The sequence below is a fragment of the Aulostomus chinensis genome, chromosome 6 (genome assembly GCF_037954235.1).
Source record: "Aulostomus chinensis isolate RoL2024-O1b breed Wild chromosome 6, RoL_Achi_v1.0, whole genome shotgun sequence".
Lineage (NCBI taxonomy): Eukaryota > Metazoa > Chordata > Actinopteri > Syngnathiformes > Aulostomidae > Aulostomus > Aulostomus chinensis.
Window position 1 is genome coordinate 10,058,454 of NC_141325.1, and position 23,813 is coordinate 10,082,266.

General features: G+C 39.9%; 1 protein-coding gene across 3 annotated transcripts in view; it reads right to left on the minus strand.

Annotated features, from left to right (window-relative positions):
• ipo11 (importin 11) overlaps positions 1 to 23,813 on the minus strand; it is a 92,541-nt gene that overhangs the window by 44,727 nt on the left and 24,001 nt on the right. For all 3 annotated transcript variants that reach the window (XM_086206370.1, XM_086206369.1, XM_086206371.1), the window contains 11 exons: positions 23,463 to 23,533; positions 23,126 to 23,318; positions 21,543 to 21,695; positions 19,267 to 19,310; positions 17,185 to 17,275; positions 15,752 to 15,799; positions 12,867 to 12,972; positions 4,442 to 4,568; positions 946 to 979; positions 742 to 782; positions 494 to 610 (listed from right to left, as the gene is read on the minus strand). In XM_086206370.1, the coding sequence (XP_086062496.1) occupies positions 494 to 610; positions 742 to 782; positions 946 to 979; positions 4,442 to 4,568; positions 12,867 to 12,972; positions 15,752 to 15,799; positions 17,185 to 17,275; positions 19,267 to 19,310; positions 21,543 to 21,695; positions 23,126 to 23,318; positions 23,463 to 23,533 (1,025 nt within the window). The remainder of the gene's footprint in view (positions 1 to 493; positions 611 to 741; positions 783 to 945; positions 980 to 4,441; positions 4,569 to 12,866; positions 12,973 to 15,751; positions 15,800 to 17,184; positions 17,276 to 19,266; positions 19,311 to 21,542; positions 21,696 to 23,125; positions 23,319 to 23,462; positions 23,534 to 23,813) is intronic.

The window sequence follows — 23,813 nt, forward strand, 5'->3', positions numbered from 1 at the left end:
ACTCTAGAGGTTTAGCCAGGATCGGGGACTAGAGTAGTCTTAACCGGACTGACAGTTCACAAAGATGAAAGCCATTTCTGTGGCAGTACCAAGACAAAGGAGTGTTTAAGGGATCTGAAAGAGATCCTAAGGAGGTCATTAAGAGGGGTCAGTTGCTCAAGGGTTGGTAGTCTTGTGGATTAGTCAACTTATTGGATGCTGAGACTACAAAACTGTTCAAGGAAAAAAAAAAAAGAGGTGGTGATGGGGGGGGGGGGTTGTGGGGGCAACAGCTGCCTGAGGCCTTCTGATTAACAAACTGTCAACAATTGGATGCCAGCATGTGAGGAAGTGAAAGATGCTCATCGTCTTGCTGTCTTTGGAGTGCAGATGGCTGCTTTGCCTTGGTGGCAATTTTGTGTCTTACTTTTCTGGTGTTGGGAAATATGTGGGCTCACTCACAGACATTTCTCAGAGTGGAAAATAAATAAATGCCAATATGAAAAGTTCTCACCTGTATGTTTACTCTCTCGATAACACAGGAGATGACGTGGAGCACCTGCATTTTTGTGTCGCACTCGGTCACCTGCTGCAATAACTGGAAGAGCAGCCCGAAGATGGACTCGAGGTACTGTAAAGGGGTTGAAAAGGGGGGGGGGGGGGGGGCAGCCAAAGGTTCACTTATTCATTGATTCATGGTTTTTGTTTTGTTTTGCTTTTTATTATTTTATTCTATAATGAATTAAAAGAACATGTACTCACTGGGAGGAACTGTTCTGTTCGGAACTCAAAATCATCAACAGGTGGCGCTGAGTTAAGGATGTGTTTTGTTATTGCTGTAGCATGAGAGAGGACCAACACATAACTGACTGTTAAATGTGACTCATAACTAGGACAATAACATTATCCAATCAGTCGTTGCATTTATGTGTTATCTGACAAATAATACAATCCTAGGAAGGATATTGAGCTTCAGAGTTGTGGCTGTCTCAATCCGCACCTGTGAAAACACACATTAACAAACCATGAAGACATTTTCACTGCAGGCAGGCATCACTTTCTGTAGCATGGTACAGCAGCAGTGCGTGGAGCCACATGGCAAAACCAGCATGCTGTGACAACCGTTTAAACCACCTTAGTTCACACTCAGAATTGCTCTTATTGATGCGTTTGACTTTGATGCAATGGTGAAGATTAAAAGCAGCAGTGTCAGTGTGTGCAGGATTTAGAGGGATAAGCTGGCAAGAAATCTAATCTAATATTTACAACAATGTGGTCACTGGAGTATAATTTCCTGAAACTCAGGCTGCCATGTTGCAACTACTGTATTTCAATGCTGACAAACTCACAGCTCTGTGTATTAGTTTGCCTCTGCTTGTTTACTTAATTCATTTGCCATATTTTTTCTTCATTTTCACAGTAATAAAGATTAAGATTCATCCTGTGTTACAAACTTTGCCTCGTTTCATGTCAATCGTTCCCTCCCATAACCAGGTGGCATCCAAAGTCATAAAGATGCAGCCTCCAGGAACCATAATGTAAAGTTTTGTGCCAATTTCTGAAAACTCTGGCATACTAAGCCCTACAGGAGACCAATGCGTGTCACGGGACCTCAGGAAGAACAGACGTCGCAGTGCAGTAGGTAATGGGAATCCAAATAAATTGAAGAGGACACAGACGCACATGCATGTAACCAAACACTGAAATAACATTTCCATTTACCAACTGATAAGAAAGACAAGTTGTAAGGATAACAGATGCTTTTCATAAGTGAAGATTCTCTCTGAGTATGCCTGTAGCTAGCTAAATGTAGGCTGTTATATAAAGCAGCACTCCTCCAATCTTAAGACTCTAGCAGGGTAATCTAGCAGTGTCAGAGTGATGGAGTTGGAAACGTCCCCCAGGGGAAAAAAGTGAGCAGATGGAGGAGATTAAAGAAGGTAAACGAGTGAAGAGAAAGGTGAGAGACTGAGAACTCAATTACAGTCGGTTCTTGCTCGCAAGAATTTCACAACACATTAAAGTTCAACAGGCATGGGTCTCTAAGAGTGGATAAATGAGTGTGAGTGTGTCTGCGCTTTTGAGGATCTATGCTATTTATCTACGCAAGCCTTTCAGTTTGAATACCATTGTGTCTATTTACTCTTTTTTCAATCACGTAACACAAGTAAATGGTTTCTTCAGCCATGAAACAAACACTGGTCTGATCAGAGCAGTTTTTAAGTGATAGCGCTTTGCTATTCATCGTGCTTCATGGGTCTGAGAATCCTTTCGATAGATTTTCCTATTTCCTGTTACTGGTCTTAATCTGGATGTTTTAGAAACATTCCATCTTTGAGCTTCTTCGGTGCACCATTTATACTTTGAATGCTGGAGGATTTGCCTGTGTAGCTTTCTGTATTACCCACGCACTAAATCTAACTATTTCTGTTTAGAATGTACCACAATTCAGTTGCTCTGTAGCACAAACATGGAACTATAAATAACATCAATCGCTTTTTTTGTTTCTTTTGTATGACTTCATTCGTGTTATAAGTGATAAATGGCTCTGAGATGAAATAAGTGTCAACAAATCTCCTCTCCCTGGGGTGAGAGTCTGTGTTCAATATGCTTTGCATCAGTGATGACACACTCTCTCTTCAGCGGTCGATTCATAGACAAAATTAACAATTAAACATGACAAACATCAGCTTTTGTACTTTGTTGTGAAGTCTGACCCACTTGACTGACCCTCTCCTCAATCTTAGCCTTGAAGCCTGGTTTATAATACAAATTAGCTGAACGTCACTGCATCTACAAGCTCAGTAACAGTTTAATCTATAACTCTCTGATAGCCTCAATCAAAAAATTAAAAAATCAATAAAAAATCTTTGCCCAACATCCTTATTCGAGGATTTGTTTGATGTTCCTAAAAGGTTTGTTTGCTTTACGCTACAAACTGGTCCTTCCACTTGCTGATGTTAATCAGGTATAATTGTAGACACACAAATTGAAACCATTTTTTGGAAAGTATTTCAAAATACCTCTAACGAGCAGTCCAAGTCACTGAAGTTCTCATTCAACTGTTAATATACTGAGTCTTAGCTTCAACAACCCCCTGCCTTCTATCGCTCCACTTCTCACATTCAAAAAAGAACCCCACCTCCTGAGACAATTAAGTATGGCAGCAGCTGAGCTGAAGCTTGCTCATAGGAAGAAATCAATACCCTGCTCTTGCTGAGACTCCTTTGAACATTTAAAAAAAAAAAAAAAACAACTCAACATCTGATGATTCACCGAAGACCATAGAACAGCAATATAGATATTGATAACAAATTGGACTGATTGATAGAGGGCAGTTTTCTACTAAGACCCATTAAAAGTTTATGATCAATAATTCATTCTTCCCCAGAGGCTCTAATTGGCCCAGACAATATTGATTAGGAGCCACAGCGTGATTGGTGACCTGGTAAGTGATGTAAGAGCCAGCTGGCTTGAAGAAAGACCAATGAAACTGTTAGAACCATCATTCCCCTCATAAACCTCAGAGCGAATTCCCACTCACAGTATTGGATTACAGAGGCTTCGAGTCCTGAATGGGGTTTTTCAAATGTAACTGTAACTTGGCTATTATTTGACTATTAAAAACCAATGACCAATTGATGTTTTTAATTATTTCCAAGGCTGATAAAATGAAGGCTCAATGGGAAAATAATTAAATAATATTTCACAACATGAATTTCTTAATTCCTTCCCAAGAGCCTGACATGTGAGGAGACGTGGTCTGCTACGGTTCAATGGTATCCAAAATAACAGGTGTGTGCTCCAATAGCATTAATATTTCATTTAATAACCCAGAATTAATGATGCATGGCACAGCGAGGGACACGCAATTAATATTTGACTGCTACACAAATGTTACAGAGATTATTTCAACCAGATTAATGTAGATTATTCTTATACTAATTAAGGCACAACATTAATATCGTCGTAATTCTATTTTATGTCTAATTAAAATCGAGGAATGCCAATAGTCACGCATTAATGTCCACTGCACAAAAAGATTAACTTGAAGGAAGGAGATAATTAGATGGAGAGTTCGAAGTCCTTCACATGGTGGGTTTTCCAATGATATTTGAATTTTGCTTTTTTCGATAAATTTTGTTTTATGAAAACACATCAACCAAGTGCAAACACCATGAGGCAAGAATTAAGATTTGAAGTGAAGGGGATTGTGGCTTAATGATACGTTTCAAAATAAGACAACAAAGGAGTTCACAGAGGCAATGGCTTCATAAAAGTGGAAGGTCAGTGTTGTTTTGTATGTAAAAGCAAAATGTATTCACAAAATGTGCAAAAGAAAGAAGGTAAATTTAGATGACAAAAACATTTACAGCCATCAGTTTTGAGGAGATTCTCCAAAGTCACAACACTCATACTTGTTAAGTAAGAAGATTCGATTTTGCGACCGTCGCTTCCTTACCACCAAGTCGGGATCCTGCATGAGACTGAGGATGACCTCGTAGAGTAAAGGTCGCAGGTCCGATTTGAACTTGACAGAGATCCACTGTCCTATTAGCCATATGACTCGTCGCCGAATCAACTTGTACCTGGAGGAACACAGAGTTACAGTGATGGTTATAGTTCCCAACTACCACCAGCATTTCGGAAATTTCAAGAAACACAGAATGTTTTGTGCTATGATCATGAAAAAAACTGAACATGGAGCCACTATCCTCACTAAACAAAACTGTTTCCTTGCAAGTTGCATACATTGGTTTCTTAATAAATACTTGATTGAGTGAAAAACTCTTGAAAACACTTTTTTTAATAAAAGAAATTTCAAGCATAGCCCGCCTAGACAAGCAGAGCATCATCCACCTCCTCTGCCAAATTAAAGCCTCCTAAGTCGACTTCGGATTTCCGTACCTTCTTGTTCTCCTGGTTTTAGACCCAGAAAAGCAGTATTCTGTCTTAAGGGTGCAACAGCGCCCTCTATTGCATGACTGTGATAACTCAGCTTGCCAGAAAGAAAAACTCGACGGTGGAAACAAAGTTAATGGGTTTCTTCTCTCTGTGAAATGAACCAACTGGCTCTGCAAACTTATCACCACTATAGTAAATATGGTTCCATTAAACCGTTTCCTCAAATGATGAAATCAGCGCTGCAGCTGCCTATGGCTCATCCTGAAATGTCTTTCATCAGAGTACTGACACAGCAGTAGAGTGTGTTCTGAGGAGAGGAGACCCAACACTGCCCATATAGAAACATATTCAGAGAGACCATGCCTAATTTAACCTACATCCTGGTCTTGCACATTTGTGTGTGCATTTATATTGCACTAGAGCCCCCGGTGAGGCAGAGAGAGAGTGGCTATTACATGATATTCAAGGCCAAATAAAAGCAGCTCAGAATAAAATCAAAAGGAACATTTAACATAGGCAAACCAGAAGAGGTAAAGCTCAAGGTGTGTTTGTGTTTGTTTAAAGTAATGGGACCAGAGAGAGAGAACGATTAAAAAGCCAAGTAGAGAGTGATGAAAATAATCAGAGGAGCCGAGTAGTATGAGATAAGAATGGAATGTTTAAGGGAAGTACTCCATGACGGGAAAATTATGTAGTTAAAAAAAAAAAAAAAAACAGTTGTATTAAGTAGGTAAGAAGTATCCTTCCATCTGCCCTTGTTTGCATCTGAAGAAAAAATAGTCTGAGGACAAACTTGACAGAAATCAGTAGATGAAGGGATTGAGGAAGGCAGAGATGAGAGAGGAAAAGAGAATGATGACACTCGCATTGGGTTTTTGTCAAAAATCCACAGTGGGACTGAAATCTTGAGCCTGAAGCTAGAAGATACGAAACAGCGTGACTCAAGACTCAGGAGATGGCAAACTCCATTATGTGTACAGCATGTCATGCAAGGGAAGGAAAACTGCTTTCCTCTTGCATTGTTGCTTTTGGTTGAAATGATTTCCAAACATATTTAAAATCAATATTTGCCAAAAGCATTTTTGGGCTCTAAAATGGAACTTATAGAATAAAAACCACTAACGGGCCTAAATGCCATGCTGACTTGATTTCTCATCATTTTAAGATGGCATCCATCAACTCCTGCACTGAACTGCTCTGAAGCAGTGGAGCAAACTAGAAGATTAAACTTGCATTCAATTACTTGAAAGCCAACCAAAGTCACCCTCAAACATTCTGATATTCCACAAACGTTTATGGAGGGGGAAAAAAAACATATGGGACAGGTCCAATATGACAAAGAAAGTAGAGCAGTGCCAGTAGTCAACGACTTTGGGTACAATCCAAGAGCTCTCTCTATAATCAGGTTCCAAAAAACCCACCCGGCACCAGCATACCAACACTCAAGACAGTGATGTGTAATTATATATGATTACACATGCTGTATTGTTTGAGAAAGTCCAAAAATTACAGGTACATACAGGGCTGTAACAATACACTAATCTCCCAATACAATATGATACACGATATTCGGCTCACAATACAATATATATCACGATATAATTCAATACACTTACATCCTTTTATGAAAGATTTTCAAGGGACAAAGTGACTTTGGTGACATTTTGTAAGTGTTCCATTGACTTGGATTGAATTAATTCAACTGACAACATCAATTACACAACACATGGCTCTGACTGGCAGCTTGCAAATGCTGGACAACATGAATCAAAGATGTGGTAAGAAAATTGGTTTCATTTATTTAAACAGACTACAAATTGTAGCTTCCAAACTTTTGAAAAGTAAAGTCAACAATGGAGAGTTTAAGTGCAGCAAGTGGCCTTCTTTGGCAGCTTTTTTAGCTTGATACTGAACATATGAGGTACCTACTAGCCAGTCTAGCGCAATGCTCGCACATTCTCAGCGCACAAGAAAATCTAAGCAGCACATAGACTCGATGAGTGACAGGTGTCCAGCCAATGATACGATATGGTTCACTTATGCTACGCAGCCAATCATAGCATTGACAGTGCTTGCATATGTGTCCTGCCCATTCGCTCCGTGGCACCGTGCAGGTAAGCTAGCTAACAACAGTGCAGCAGAGATAAGAGACGGTAGCTCAGCGGTTGAGTTGTAACCCCCCCCAAAATATTAAAAGTAAACTAATAGAAACTACGCTAATATACGTCTATCAACAGATGTCTATTAACAGACGTCTGTTGATAGACGTATATTAGCGGTTATTTAAACATCTATGTTGAGGTAGGACATGTCATTTGTGTATGACTGTGCTCCTGTACTGTGATTTTCAGTTTGTTGTAGTTACATTTTGGATCCCACCAGGGGTCACTGTCGAGTTTGTCTTTTGCCTTGATGAGCGAAGAATAAAAGAGTGAGTGATTAGTACGACTCTTGTCAATTCATCTTCGCTGCAGGAGAATAGAGCCTGCCAACAGGTTATGGGCCCAGGCCAAGACGGATAAGAGAGTTTGAAAGGAGTACATTTGGAATGCAAGCGGAAATTGTGGCAGTTACCACAACGAGCTTAAGTAGCAAGCTAACATCGGTGAGCCAAGGAAACAGCTCTTCCTGCAAAGTACGGGACACGGGGGATTTGAATGGGGCTTAATATATCAATACTCGCAGCTGAAAAATCAATACTCTGGGTAAACAAAATATCGATATATATATAGCACAGAATCGATAAAATTGCTCAGCCCTAGATACATGTCTATGGTGGTTTAAGCATACCAGAAAGAAATCATGAGAAACATCGGCATTATTTCTGGTTATTATTCATTCATGGAATTGATGAAAACATTTTTCTGAAATCATTTATATAAAACAGAATAGTGTGTATGTGCTTCTTGAGCTGGGGAGAACTGAGTGTGCTTGCGAAGTGAAAGAAAAGCACAGAAACGCTGATGGACAAGCAGGTTGACAGGAGTTATATTCTTGGACATAACCCATCCTGCTGCTAAACCCATCTCCTCCAACATCACTTGACGCTTCTTTTCCAGTGACCTTGCTCATCCTCGCGGCAAAAACATGGGAGATTTAAATAAGAAATGAAAAGCAGTGTCCCAATTTAACATTATCTCGTCGATGCAATATTTCCAAGCTACGACCCTGCTGACATTTATTCAAAGAAAATATGTTTTAAGAAAGGTAGTTGAACCTTTTTAATGTGGTGCTCCTGTTTCATATCCAAGTGTCCTAATAGCCACTTGCAGAATAGAAAAGTTATGTCTGTCATAACCTGATTTTATTGCAATCATGTAAATGAATTTCCTTACTAAAGATATTTTTTTAATTGATGATGTTAAGAGCCTCCCTCGCTTGTTTTATGATAGTTTTTTTTTTCCTTCTTCAGTTCAGCTTGCTCTTACACAAACCGTTTTATGTATTAGCGGATGTCGAGTGACAATAACAAATTAGAACTGTTTTTTTTATTTCACTGAAATATTAACAAGAACATAAACTGCTGGTCAAAGATGTGAGGCAACATTCTTACATAATAAAAAATGTTATTATAACTCTCCCTCCTCCCCTCCAGAGATTGACTCCTCCAAGTGAGTGAGTATTTAGACGGATTATCAGTTTGACTGATTATAAAGTTAGATATTTGTCATTATTAGTATCTGTATATTTTATTGGCCACACAATTTTTTTGTTTTTAAATTTAGTAATGTACCAGAGGAAATAAGAATACACTTAAACATAGTTTCAATAAAGCCTGTACAAAAATTCCTTCAGGTCAGTTAAAGCCTGCAAGGAATTCAAGACATTTTAGATATTTATCCAAAAAAAAAAAAGTTTCAGGAGTTCTGATTAACATGTTTTTGCTGTTCGTTCAATGTTGACACTGCCCTTTTCAAGAAACTTGCCATGTTAAATGTTAATTCAGAGGCAGCCTTGTGTTGGGATTTGTGTTGCTGTTAATTTCTGGCACAGAAATTTTAACTCTACTCCAAGTTCTATTCCAAGTATCTGTTACCTGCCTCCTCGACTTCATAATAATCTGTATCGGCCCTGAAAAAAACAAAACAAAACCCAACAACAAACATATCAGTCAATCCCTAGTGAGTATCAATGCAAATGTTCAGCAGTTCCTGCAGTATTTCAGGTGAAATCTTGTACCACATTCAGAGCTCTGGACAATGAGAGAAAAAGGACCATCCACTGTCAGCAGGTTGTGGAAGTGAGTGTCCAATAAGTACTGCACATGAGAGGGGTGAAGATGGCTCACTGCTACCACCATCTTAAGTGTTTAAGGCCAGACATTCCGGATAAATAGAGCAAAAAGTGCAATAGATATCACAAAGAGCCCCTTACATTGCTCCCAGAGGTTTACTTGGAACCCAAAATATTAGTCGATATGTTGAGTAAAAAAAAAAATCGTTCTATATGGGTGTACAATTTTGAGAATGTGCAGCCTTTTTAGCTACGACAACACTGTGAGGAGATGTCCTGTGTGCTCTCCTGGGTGTGTGCATTTAATGGCGTCAATGCCGGGTGAAAGACCTTGCAAGACACAGAGGCGGTAGATGCAAAAGAACAAGGAGAAAAAAAAATTATGCTAAAAGAAGTGCCTCTGAGGAAGTGGGAAAAATGCAGACGTCAAGCATACAACAGCCGTCTGAGATTTATGGCTCATTCAGCTAGCTTACTTGCAGATATTGCAGCACTGAAGCTAAAGTGCTGTTGTTTCTTTTGCTCTTAGACCTAAAATTTCAGCTGTGTGAAAGCAACAAACACTTTTTTTTGGGGGGGGGGGGGGTAGTAATGTGAATGAAAAAGCATTCACTAAGGCAAACAGTCACTCTTTTGATCATTTATAGAATATCTACTGGTCACCCAGGAAAAGGAATTAGTTTTCAATCATACCTCATCATGAAAGGTCAAGCCACAAAAGGCAATGTCAAAATGCCCTATTTCACAGTATTGTATGCTGACAGAGACTGAAAGTAGAATGATGAAGCAGAGTCACTATCTCTTTCTCACTGACAGAGTGACACAAAAGTTCCTTCTGGCTATTCAGAGATGGCAGTGTGAGGGATAATAAGGAAATTGGAGGCCGTGTCCATGTAGTCGTGTTCATTTTGTGTATATGCAAGATAATTTACTGTCATCTCTCTCAACTCAGCTCTCAGACGAGATGACTCATCAAAGGTACGCAAGGTGTTTCAAGGCAGGTGACTGGCAGCCCAAGACTTAGACACAAGTCACACACAGTAGTTTTGCCGAGGGATATTTCATTAATACCTATACTGACTCATCCTCATATTGCGATATTGACGTAACCGAGGCTCACACTTAATTGCGCATCAAGGATTCATTAGTATATACACTGCATCATTCTAATTTAAGAGTATTTCAATCTAATTTTGAGACCACACACTTAAGGGCCAGCCATGGCTCAAGAAGCAGACTGAGTGCGTTGTCCATTTTGATCCTCTCCTCCCAATGGACAGGAATGGCATCACACGCAGTAGCTCTGTGACCATCGGAGTGCGACTATGAATCAGCAAATGAGAGGTAATATTGTAGAAAAACTGTCTGTATGCAAAGCGTTAAGTGTTTGTAGATCAGGCTGACATCTGGGAATTAACCATCTTGTCAACACAGAGGCTCCGATGTGACGTGGTGCACCTGGATTCTAATTTGGATGTGCATTGAGCTAACTTCTGTTGTCAGTGGCTGTCCTATTCCAGGTTTGCATGGGGCATGATGGCTGCCCCTCTTGCAAGAACCACAGCAGTTGCTGGTCATCTTTTTCTCTCTTTCTCTCTCTCTCTCTTGAAGGTTGTGTGGTCAGGAATGAGCAGATATGACGATCAATTTCAGTGCAGGCTGTTGAGCTATTTACAGTAATTTAATGCACCAGAAAAAGTAATGTTCCTAATAGAAACTGCTATCTTTGTCATGCTGAAAGAGTAATTATTTAGTGTTAAATTTAGATTACATTTTAGCTTGGATGGAACAGCCCCACACAGAATTTTACTCTTGATACCCACATCTTACAGAAAATGTCTCGAAGGTCCCTGGGCATGGTAACTGGGGAGGCAAGAAAATTGCCACAAAAAGAAGAAAAGGTATGAACCAGTTTGGCGGACAACTGTAAAATCCAGAGCATCTGATTAAATGAGATTTATTTAGCTGCTCTTTAGCTTGTATTTCTTTGCTATTGCTAGCTATTGTAACATTAGCATTTCCACTGTTAGGCGTAGCAGTACGGCCCAAAAGGCTATTTAATTCAACAGCACCTATTCACACGGTTTGTGGTACCATCTCCAGATTAAAGGCAATATTCAAGAAGAGAATCCACCTGCAGAGCATCCGTGCATCTGTGTGTGCAGACGCTGTTGAATCTGATATGTAACTGGCTACCTGAAATGGAGTCATTGTGACGACAGCAGGCACTTTTCTGAAAAATTCAGATGATTTCCACTCTGAAGTGCACGTGTCGTATACCATCTCCTCATTTTGAATAACTGAAAACATTGGAGGTGCTCAGAGAAAAAAAAAAATGCAATGTGGACATTCACTCTTACCAAGCACATACGCATGCACAAGAGGGACAAGAACAGAAGCCTCTAATTGCTACAGAGGAAAGAGGCTCCACTCGGAGAGGGAGATCATAAAAAGATGCCCATGCTTTAATATTCATGCTGAATCTACATTCATATTGCTGAGGCCTCTTCAAAAGAAGAGTGGGTGCATCGGAAATCTGATGGAAAAACGGTTTTATTTATTATGCCAGAGGAGTAAAATCAAAGGGAGGTGAGAAGTTGAAAACTAATCTTAGCTTAATTTAAAGAAAAATAAATAAATACACTAAAGAGGCTGCAGCAGATAATCAAGTGTGTGGCCGGGTTAATACCACTGATGCCTTTGACATGGTTGTCATGCCCCAGAAACACAGACGTCAGCAATTCCATTAGGATTGATCCACACTGCCATGAACTACTGTACTAAATCTAATGGAAATCCTTTGTAGTGTTGGTTCCCCATGGATATCTGTAAACATTGTTGGTTCGTCTGTCAGAGCTGTTGAAAGACCAGTTTAGACCAAAGTGCCCGACTGACTGACCAGCACTGCTTCTGCTGGGCTGTGCTGCTACTGGAGATTAAAAATAAAAACAAAGAAATAAAGACCCAGATAGGAAGTGGAGGGTTATTTGCACTGGCACTGTGTGGGAGAAGAGTCACAATGACATCAGAACGCCTGCACTCTGACATCAGCGGCAACCTGAGCAGCTGATCTTTTGAGTGCTGCCAGCTTTTTGATTTCATCGACCTGGGATCAGAGTGTGTGTGTGTGTGTGTGTGTGTGTGTGTGGGGGGGGGGGGGGCTTATCTTTGTTCTTCCTATCACTCACACTGGATCTAGCCTCTTTGTGATCACTGTATATTTTTAGTTCATCAGACTGTTGGTTGTAAAGACACAGTGAGGCTCGGTGATAAGTGTGTGGATACAAGCTATAAAACAATCACAAGACATTGGTTGGTTTGTCATTTTAATAGTGTAGATGTAAAAATAACCCCAAGATGATGACACTTCTCTTTTTTATACAATCCCTGCCAGTATTACGCCAGTAAAATTAATCTCCATGCACTTTATATTAAATGACAACGCGTTAACAGCACCCCAACAACTTCAACTGTAACTGCCAACTTTTTTTTTTTTTTAAATCCCCAGTTCCAGAATTAAATTTCCCCATTAATTTTCTCCATTAACAATTCATAAAGTCTGTATATAAAAGCATTTTAAACCTGGAACCAACCAAGGAGAAAATAAATCGTGACCATAAAATAATCGATTTGGAACACAGCACAACACGGCACACACTTCTCACGCGCTACCATTAGGTCGCCTATTATGGGCTATGGGCCACAAGTGGAATCAGGTCAGCAGAAATATAAGGCTTCTCAAAAATTACCTGTGGTGGCTGACTTGCAACTCGCCAAGAAGCTGATTCTTGAACCACTGGTCAAAGTCCACATTGTCAAACAGCTCATATGCTGCCAGTCCCACTGCATTGTATACTGTAGGCGGAAAAAAGAAATAATAAATCAATCAAAATGAGTCGAGTAAGGAAGGGATACACAAAAATCACAATAAAAGAAATCTATCAGCTCAAGTGACCAAAAAAAACAACAACAAAAAAAATGTTTGTGGTCTTAAACTTAGCCAAGAAACATAGATGACTCATGTAGTACTTTTTAATAAAATAAACTCCATATTGTCAATTCAGGGTGTTCCAAAATCTTAAGCCACTTATACATTTGATTGTGATGGTGCAACAGAACCATGATAGACTCTAAATACAGGTTAAGATAACATATAACAAAATAAAAGCAAGATCACCTCAAATCAGTTGCAAGATCAATGGGGAAAAGATTTTCATAAAGAAAAATGCGGAAAGAAAGTGGTGTAGAAGACAAATAAACAAGGTTTACAAGGTTTCTTTACAAGGTCTGGGATTAACTGAGTTGATTTAGAATGCAAACAGCAACAACTGACTCAAGGGAAACCTCTTCCATCCCTTCAATCGTCGAAGAAGACGCAAGCCTAGCAGCTGCCATGAGCACAATACCAGTGAGAGTGTTGAGGGGACATGAACACCATCTAATTAAGGGGACTGGCCTCCACTTTGGTATATAAAAAACAAAGCCCCATCACAAACATGATTATATCTAGATGTGGTTCAGGTGAGTTAACAGGAAGGTCAATTTAGGTCATGTAATGTCCGTAAGATTTTTAAACTTATTGGCACATCAACTTTGCAGTTAATTTGGATTTGCTTTCAGCTGGTTAACAGATCACACAAAAACGTAAGACCTATAATACATACAGAAAAAAAGAAAGCACGAAAACAATTGTATTTACAGCACTTTTATGTAGTGATAGCAATGCAGACATATGGCCCATACCCTCGAAGCTCCGTGTTAAAGTGCATTTGCTCAAGCAGTTTATAGTCAGTGAAGCATTTAGGTTGTTTATTACTCCAGGGCGCGTGCTATTGTGGTAGCGAGATGATAACGTCCTCCAGACAGAGGGATGGAAGCAGGATCGTGTGTACCTCTCGGCCTAGTGATCCGAAAGCTTATGGAGCAGTTAACAAGCTTCTCAGACGTATTTCCTTTTGAATGAATTAAAGGAAAAATAGACGGAGATGGATGGATGGTATAGAGGCGTGGAAGCATTCGCTTTGATTCTTATCATTCCAAAAGCTCTGTCAGTTGCTGCTCAGAACAGGAAAATGAGACTGACATGACAAGTCCCACGTGAAGTGGTTGCTTCCCTCCATTTCCTTCCACCAGATGAAGAAAAAGAATGAAAATACTGGATTCTTTAATCCAATACTTGTGCTTCATCTCATGGTTCCTTTTACTAACACAGTTAAGGATATTTATTGCTTGGTCTGCCTTATAATGAGTTGTCTGTGTGTTTTTTAAGGGGTGGAGGAACATCTTAGAGCAATCTGGCATTTATCGATTTAGCTCTAATGTATAATACCGCGGGAGGACTCCTTCCAATACAGAATCAAAATAACAAAGGGTACAAAATGTGTACCACAAGGATTCCACAAGTAATAAACATTGAATTCATAGTACTTTGTCGAATGCCAGGTATTTTCAGGCCAGCTGGTTTCTTAGCAAAGTAGTTAACATTGTCATGTATAAATAGCAAGTGTTTTACAGCTCATGGGTTTGGCTCAGCATCTTGAAGCCAGCCTAGACTTTTTACGGCAGTAGAAGCAATGTCTCTTATTATATTAGTAGAACCATTTTAAGTGTTATGATAATTTACTTTAAGCTGCAACTGATGCTACTTGGTGCCTCTTTGCTCATAAACAGCTTTAGCTTTATCTGCTGCTGCTGCTGCTGCTGCTACTACCAGAGCACAGCTTGAGCTGATTTACTTGTGTATGACATAAAATACCCTGAGTGGAAGCCCTGACCTGCCAGAGAGTTATAAATACTGTAAGGATACCGAGAGATAGGGAAAAAAATTGTTGTTTTTTTTAACAGAGGGAAACACATTCACAGAGAGTTCGGTGCAAAAAAAAAAAATTTCAGAATACTGAGTGGGTTCCCTGCTATAAATGCTTCCAGTGGAAGACAGTTGTGGTTATAGGAGGACAATTATGATTTAAAGTTATATTGTTTATCTACACTAAATGCAAATCTGTGTGCGGGCTGTGAACAACTTCAGCTTATATAAGCAATTAAAATAGAATTGTTTTTTGAGAATTAAGAGAGGACTGCATGATTGCAACATGATATGAAGTGAAAGGTTTCAACAACAAGATGGGAACAGAAACGTCATATAATGTGAGCTGCAATCGCTGTTTTTCCATTTAATTGTCGATACGTTTGGAGAAAATAAAACATGCTGCCTTTTGCTTATAGAAGGTGACTGAAGAGGCAAAATAAAGTACAGTAGAAACAAAGAGTAGAAAAAGAGATTGTCTTGGCAATTTACAGGTATCTACCAGCAAAAATACGAACAGAGGATTTGACTTGAGTTGGGTAAGTTGTAAGCGTTCCTTTCAACAAGATGACAGCGACAAAGTTTACAGATACCTGTTAAGATGGACAGCTGGACAGTCCCATGAGTCTCCTTGAGTCAGAGCTTAGTGGTAAAAGAGGGCTCATTGCCTGTTTCGTTATTTGTTTGCTGTGGCCGCAGAATTGCATCTCCATGTTTTATTTGACAACTTTCATTTCGTAGTGAAGATTAATTAGTAACACTACCAATGTTGCACTTTGAGGTTCTTATAATGCGAGAAATTTTACTGCACTGAAGCTTTGGACTCACCAGCGTCCTTCATTAGCAACTGAACAGGATCTTCCACGTTGGTCGGGCCTGCAAAGACATACATACACTACATTAAGAGGATGTGTGTTAATAATGAGCATGCTCTTATAATATTGGCTACTTACAAAATGACAGACCGGGTATGGAATTAAGGCTTGTCTGCTTGCCCAGGAAAAATGGCTATTTGAGGGTAAAGTGCTTTTTTTAACAAATTAAAATGTTGTACATAAACAAAAATAGTTTGTCTCATGTAATGTCAGTCTTGTGCATGAATGTGAGTGCATATTCCCGTCTTGCATATACTCAGTCACGAAGCTACAAACTCCATGCATGTTCTCACCGTATGCAGTTTTAAAACTGAACTATTAGCTCCAACTTTTAGTATTCATAATTTAGCTAACCTCAAACTATCCACCTGTGCCACGACTTCATCACATGTAATCATCGCAATTACAAGCATCAGTTTAAACATCAAGAGGATAATCAATTAAAAACTTCATCAGATCACTTGATAGAATGAAAATCAAGGCTTGATTGTGAAAATGAAAGGCTCAAAGTCATTAATCACCAAGTAATTCTCTGCCATGTCTGGTCAGTCACACAGATTTGACAACTGGGACTCCTCTCACTCACTCACTCACTCTCTCTCTCTCTCTCTCTCTCACTCACTCACTCACTCTCTCTCTCTCTCTCTCTCTCTCTCTCACACACACACACACACACACACACACACACACACACACACACACACACACACACACACACACACACACACACACACACACACACACACACACACACACCCTTGTAGTTATATGTTTGTTAGGACTTTCATTGACATAATACATTCCCTAGCCCCTCACCCAGCTGTTTGGATAAAAACATTGATTTGGGTACCCGGGTATCAACATCCAATTGCAATAGGTAGCATCATCATATACAACAGTATCTATGTGAAGTCCCAGTCCTGGTTTTACTGCTGGAGGTTGTCACAAGGGAATTGAGGGTGCTGACAAGGCAATAGATTGCATGTTACACACAACTTGAGCGCTGAAGGCAACATGAACAAAGCTACATGCTTTTCTGCTTTCTGTTTTATGAAATATGCATCACTTCCTCTCTGACAAGACAACTATATTCCATGATAGGAAGCATGGTCTAATGTCTGAGGCCCATTTGATATAACATGGAAACTTTGTGGTGTAAAGAAAGATGCAGGTATTTGCATCTTGCAAATGCAAAATCACAATGTTTTGTTCAGGGTACGGGTTAAGTCTCATTAAAATGTATTATCATCAAATGCGTTTTGAAAATTCAAAATCAGAAACCAAGTGGCACACAATCACATTAGACAGCACCATAGATGAATTCCACTGAACTGCGCTATTGTGCATTAAAACAATGAGTGTATATTCTGTAGACATGTGACTGACCCTGGAGATTCTGAACCATATCCAGAAGCACCGGTGTCAGGGTCTGGCTGTAGTTGTGGAAGATATCCAAGAACAATACTTCTGTGCAAGGCTAAACAAAGAAGTGAAGACACAGAGGAGGAGTCATTCATTAATCAGCAGGATAGATGGTATTACACTTTGCAGTTGATGTTGCTGCACACGTAGGTCGCCTCAGTTGTCGCTATTTGAAGTTGTCAACTAGGGGTTAATCACATGTGAAAGTGATGTCAATGCAACAACCTATAAAAGGACGAGATGTACCAACACACACTAACAATGTTAAATAATGCCTTGAGCTCAGTTCAATAAAAAGTCAATATGACATTGTCAAGCTGTGCGTGCCTGTGTTCAAAATGAGAAGTGACAGAACACACACTCTCACTGGTTTATTGGTTTTAAATGAAGTAATCAATCTTTCTCAATACAGGTGCAAGAATCCTGAGAGCGTATCCTGTATGTATATGTGAGATGCCACAGTAACCAGGTGTAACCTTTACATCCTAGCAGCGCAGGGTCAGAGGTCACATGACATCATTTTTAAAGAAAAGAAGCCGATTCCCTGTCATGTCTGTGATTTAGGCTCTGAACATAAATTGCCCATTCAGTTTGGAAAATATAGAAAGGTGAAGGTCGTCTAGAACGAGCCATCAGAATTCCTGACCATGCAATAAGATGGACAGTGACAGGTTATTCGTGAACCACCTTGAGCCATTCCCCTCACTGCACGGTGCTGATATTAAGGTCGAAATGGAGCGGACATGCAAGTGAAAGAATTAATGATTACAAAGATCTGCAGGAAATTCTCTGATCACCAAAATAAGCAGAATCAACTTCCAACTCCTACAACACAACTCCTACTACCCATATCTGCTATACTGGGCGCCTGTTTCCCAAAGGTGAAACAAACCTTTTTATGAGACCGAATGCTTGGGAAAATGCAGACATCTTCAATTTCCAGGTTAAGACATCTGTTTGCCACTGCTGTCAATCAGTTATTTTGTTTTTTTTATTGCTTTAATTGGTTTCTTTTACTCTTTCTGGCTCCCTTTATTGCGTTTTTTTTTTTTTCTGTTTTTGAAGCACTTAAGGCTGCCTTCAGGTATGAAATCTGCTATATCGATAAATTTGCCTTGCCTGGCTTTGGAAGTATTTATCTATCAATGTATTTTACTAAAATTGCTCTGAATCTGACATATCCAAAGTGAAACAATGATTAAATAAAAAGGTGATTTTAAAAAGGGGGGGGGGGGGAAGCTCCATATTTTTCCTGATAATTCTTAATTATGCATCTGCTGCTGTGTACTTGAAACAATCTCAAACTTTTAAAGCAAAACCTCAAGGTTTCATTTTTGATTTCTCAACTTGTCTTCAAAAGAAACAGCACGAGTTACAGATATCTGAAATGATCAAAGTATGTACATTGGGTCTCGACTGAGCTTTTGAGGGGGGTTGATGGGTGGACTGAAAAAAAATAAGACACTGGATAAGAGATTAAATGGTGACTCAAATAAAACAGCTTAAGATAAGCCCCAGCTAACGAACGAAAGCCACAGAGACGGCTGTGGACGCTGTAGTGTACTGTATGTACTCTGTGCAGTGCAACCAATAATGGTAATGCTTTTAATTTTTAGAAACGCAGACAAATTGTGTTGCACCAGTTCAACTGAGATTTAAATCTTCCGTCTTTATGGTTGTTTTTATCTGCGTGTTTCTGATTCAAGGGGAGTCATGAGCCTACTTTTTCTATTTGATTCCTTTAAGATTCGGACAATTTTCTATGGCATTAAAGCTCGGGGTGCCATAATCTAGTTATTCCTAAAACCCAATGTATGGCTCAGTACTTGTTTCTCATCTTGTCTGCTGTCCTACAACCGTCCATCATTATTAGGTCCTTAGATTAACAAGGGCAGTGGGTATTATATTTTGTTACACTCATGCATTCAGGGAGTGGTGCCGGTGGAACAAACCTGCACAGCTGGGTTTTGCCTCCTCCTAACAAACAATTAGGATGACAAACACACACAAATCATTCCTCTGAGAGTGTGTTAGTAAGTCACTTACCCGTAGACTGTATTTCCAGGAGTCACCTCCTGTTTCCTCGACAGCTGGAGGAGAGAGGATATGAGAGATGCTCAGAGCTGACCACTGAATGCTCCAGAAAAAAAACTTTGTGGCTGACTATTTTATTAATAGCCGGGTACTGCAACACATTTTAAAAGCGGCCTCTTTTTTTTACCAGCACATGAGCCTTTTCCAGTGGGTTTTTATATGGAACAGTGAAGAATTTGTGAGTCAGTGAGGTAATGTCAGTGTAAAAATCACATCAAGGCATCAGGAAGTATAAAACACCACACGCACACTCCTAGTAAATCATTCCTTGAAGATACTTGCAATTCAAAAAACCCTTCTTTTCCTTTTGTCTGCAATACATTTGAAAGCTGTGCTCTGAATGCCTTTGATGATTATTGAAGCTTAGCTCAGACACTGATTAAAGGTCTACAAAACCTGTTCCCACGTTGTTTTGACTTTTTTTTAATAAATAAAGCTGAACTATAAATGAAAAATAGGGATGGTCTGTGGAGACTGATGCACAAAAGACTGTTAGGTCTATAATATACTGTTAAAATGCTTTTCTCCACAAAAACACTGATTGCCATGTCTTAGAAGTTCAGATATAATTACGTTACTTGTAGGGGGTTCTGTCTGGCTGTAGAAAGGAATCAAACTATCAACACTCTGACCTCCCACACTGGTCCAGGACACTGTCTATCAGTGGGTTGTAGCCCAGTAATCCATCAGTACATCAAGTCTCTGAGCAAACAGCTCCAAAAGGAGAATAAAATCCGTCACAGAGAAGTAGCAGATCAACTGCTTCCACAGCTGTGACCACAGACAAAATGATTTTTCACTTTGATTTAGCACTAGGAAGCGGTCTCTGCACCACGGAGGAGGTGTAACCACCACCACCACAAAACCTTAGGCTTAATACAAAAAAGAAAATGCATCACAGGGTTGGCCTAACATAGACTAAAGCTATGCTTTAATCATCCCTCTTTTCACGACCACCGACACCTCTGCTGCTGCCATGGTGTGTGTCTCGTCCGCTGCAGACAGGCCCAGACTTGTCTCTGTGTGTGCATGTGTGTACGCGTGCGAGAGTCTTTTAGTGCATGCGTACTGATGATGGGGGCGTGACCATTAGGACCAACAGCTACAGCTGGCTCCATTCTGATGTTTGAGCTCTTGATTGACATTGCACACATGTTATACTTGGCGGAAAAAACCCACGTTTTGAAACTTTGATCATCCACCCACTAACAATTTAGTCTCGTCTCGTTCTCATCAGACGAAAATGTATACAATTTTGTCACATTTTAGTCTTTACGGGGCTATGGTGACGTTCGTCTTAGTCTCATTTTCTTCATGGAAAAAAAGGGGTCTGACGTCGTCATTTTCGTTTTCGTCCAGCGTGACGAAAACAACACTGTGTTGCACCACGATCTATCACTCAAATATACAGCATTAGGCAGCAGCATCACATTGTCATTAAGTGTGTGTCCTGTGGGAGCTAATAGAACTTCAAACATAGCGATGCACCAAGTACGGTTCCATCACTGCAAGCCAGCCATTTCATCCAGACACAACGCCAGCCGGAGACTCTGCATGTGGCAGGAGCTACTTATGCCAGCAGCTGTTAATGAAATTGAACCCAAACTCTAGGAAGACACGCCTCACTGACAACTGCCTTCACTCCGTCCTACGTGTTTCAGCAGTTTGATGGTGAACTTGAGTGAACTCACAGCAAATAAGAGAGTGCCAGACGGACAAGCCATGCAAGACACACACATACAAACAGAAGATGGCTGTGTAGCAAATACCTGCATTGTTGATAGTGGGTGTTTGTTGTTTTGAAATATTACATGCAACTGCAGAGCTTTAAATAATCAATTGGTCTACTTATGCCCTTTTCTGTTTAGTATTTGGCTACCTGAATATGTGTGTTTTTTTAATCATTTTTTCTTTTAACTATATCTGCTATTTAAAAAAAAAAAAGAATAAAGTATGTAAATATGACAACAAAATAAAAATGAGGATGTCTTTTTGGTGGTTTTATTTTTAGACCTACAGGTAAATCTTGAGCTGGTCAAGCAATTACCAGTTTAATTCAAGTGTAAAATGGATGGAAACTATATAAATAAATCTGTACCCAGTTATGCATTGCTGACTTCATGAACCCTCACAGTTGTGGAAATCTTAAGAATGCAAGTGAAGTTGTCGCAGTTCAGAGGAATGTGGACAGAGGGATTTGTCCTGTGTATCTGGGGAACTTCAGTTACCAAAGCTTTCAGGGTCCTCTTCCCACATCGCCAGCTCTTCCTCTGTGAGAAGAAAGTAATGCGAAACAAGCCGACGTCCAATCTCTGTCAGTGTGGGGTGTGTGAAGAATGCTGTCTTGATCTTGTGAGCCTCCAGACTCTCTGGTTTACTGTCTAAAAAGGAAGGAAGGCAGAAGAAGAGGGGAGTGACAGTTAAAAACATACAGAAACAGATTTTTTTGACTTCAAGTTAATCTGTCAAAGAAGCCCAAAATTCAATACATAAATTATACTCTTATACTTTGTACTGGCCTGCACTTCACAGCTTTAAAAGTCAAAACATGTATTCATACCAAATACATTCAAGCACCTATGTATCCCAGTCAGTACTTAAATGAGTAGTTTTCTTTTTTAGCAGCAAAATGAATCAATTGAGTATAAACAAAGTTATTTCAAGTTTTATATCTTCACTGTCATTTCTGATAGAGTCTGAAGGGCCCTGTTGTTATACTCTCAGGTATAAACATAAATAACATAAATAAGTCAGATGTCTGCTATTTGCTGAGTTGAGTCAGTCGAGGCTTAACATTCCCTTTAGCTATGTAACCTTGCTCCTCAAAATATTGGTGCGTCTGGAGCTGAGAAAAACAAAAGCAAACTTGGTGCAGCACATTCTAATAACTTGGAAAGAAACAAAGGCTTTACAAACAAAACCATGGCTTTTTACTTTGTAAACTAGTCAAATATATTCAGAACCAGAAGTTTGTGCTAGCTGCCAAAACAAAGGCAGCGTGCTGTGCTCTATGGTTAATGAAGCACCAGAGGCCTCTTAACGGCTCGGAATGCAGACCAGCCGTAATGATCCTGTTGATAATTTTGCCAGGACAACACTGTCAATGATCTGCAGTGACAAGCTAGTGGCCTTGGAATTACAAACCTAAAATCAATTTCTATCCTCACCTATCTGTGCATTTTTTCTTACCTAACACATTGATTTACTCCTTTATATTGACTTGTGATCATTTAAGCCTTTCTTAATCTTCTCACCTACTGATGCAGGGCACACGCCACAGGAGTCCTGACTGACTGTTAAAGTCTTACAAGTTGGTCCTCCCGCTTATAAGTAATAATCACACGCTACAGTATCTTACAAACATTATTCTTCCAGTGGCAGTGGTGCACCACCGCTTCACCTGAGCTCTCCGGTGGGATCTCAGAACTAAGCAGTGAGAGCGCGAGAGAGAGAAAAAGCAGATGGTCAAACAGGTCTGGATGTAAAATTGTTGTAAGATGTTGACAACACTGGTTCCTCAGTGACAACTGGGGTAGCATTTTTACTATCTGTTCTATATCTAAAGAGTTATAACTAAAACAGGTACTTGAAATGATCGGGGCAGCCTGATGAGTCTGCAAGCAGAACGGGAGGTTTAAGATTAGATCTGTGCCCAACCAGATCATCTGGAAAGGTAACTGTTTGGGACCAGCTTGGAGTCAGGAAGGCTATCGTGATCATCGGAAGAGTTAAATCAGCTCCCAAAAGCCTGATTGTCCTGTCCTGTGTGTGTCCAGCATTAGTCTTCTCTGTCCCAGCGATGGTATCCTACCATCTATGTTCTTGGCAGGTTTGTAGGCGTCATTCTTAACAATCATCTTGATGAGATTCATGCACTGGACAATGAAGCGTTCAAAGGTCACTCCTTCTCCAGCAGGTGTGAAGACGTAGCTGACAGCAAATTCCAAGGAACGCTGGATTAGAGGTATAAATGCATATGGATGGCACTCCAAGAAATCTAGCAGCTACATGGATGAGAGACAAGAAGAACATCAAAAAAAGGGAGTGTGGGGTGAAAAAGGGGAGAGAATTAGTTAGATATAACGCAAATGTTTTGATAATGGAGCAGACATTTGTCATTTCCTCGCATGATGTGCAAGTCAACTCACAACTTTAGTGTACAGTATGATGGTCTTCTCCAGTTTTTCTCTGCATGTGCTATCTGGACCGACCTGCCGACCTGACACAAACAAAAACAACAACACAATAATTGGGCATGACTGTATATTGATTTTTCCAGATCTTTCAAATATGGAAGGCACGTTCAAGGGAACGCTGACATGTTGGCAAAATTGCTGCATGTTGTTTCAAAATCCTCGACAGACTAATCATCGCTTCACCATCCTAAAATGGTACACTGCCTGAGCCTGACATATAAAACAACGGCGTTATTTCAAAACGAGTCACAACTAATTCAGAGAAAACCTTTTCAGGATGACATGAAGTAGGAAGTGAGTCAT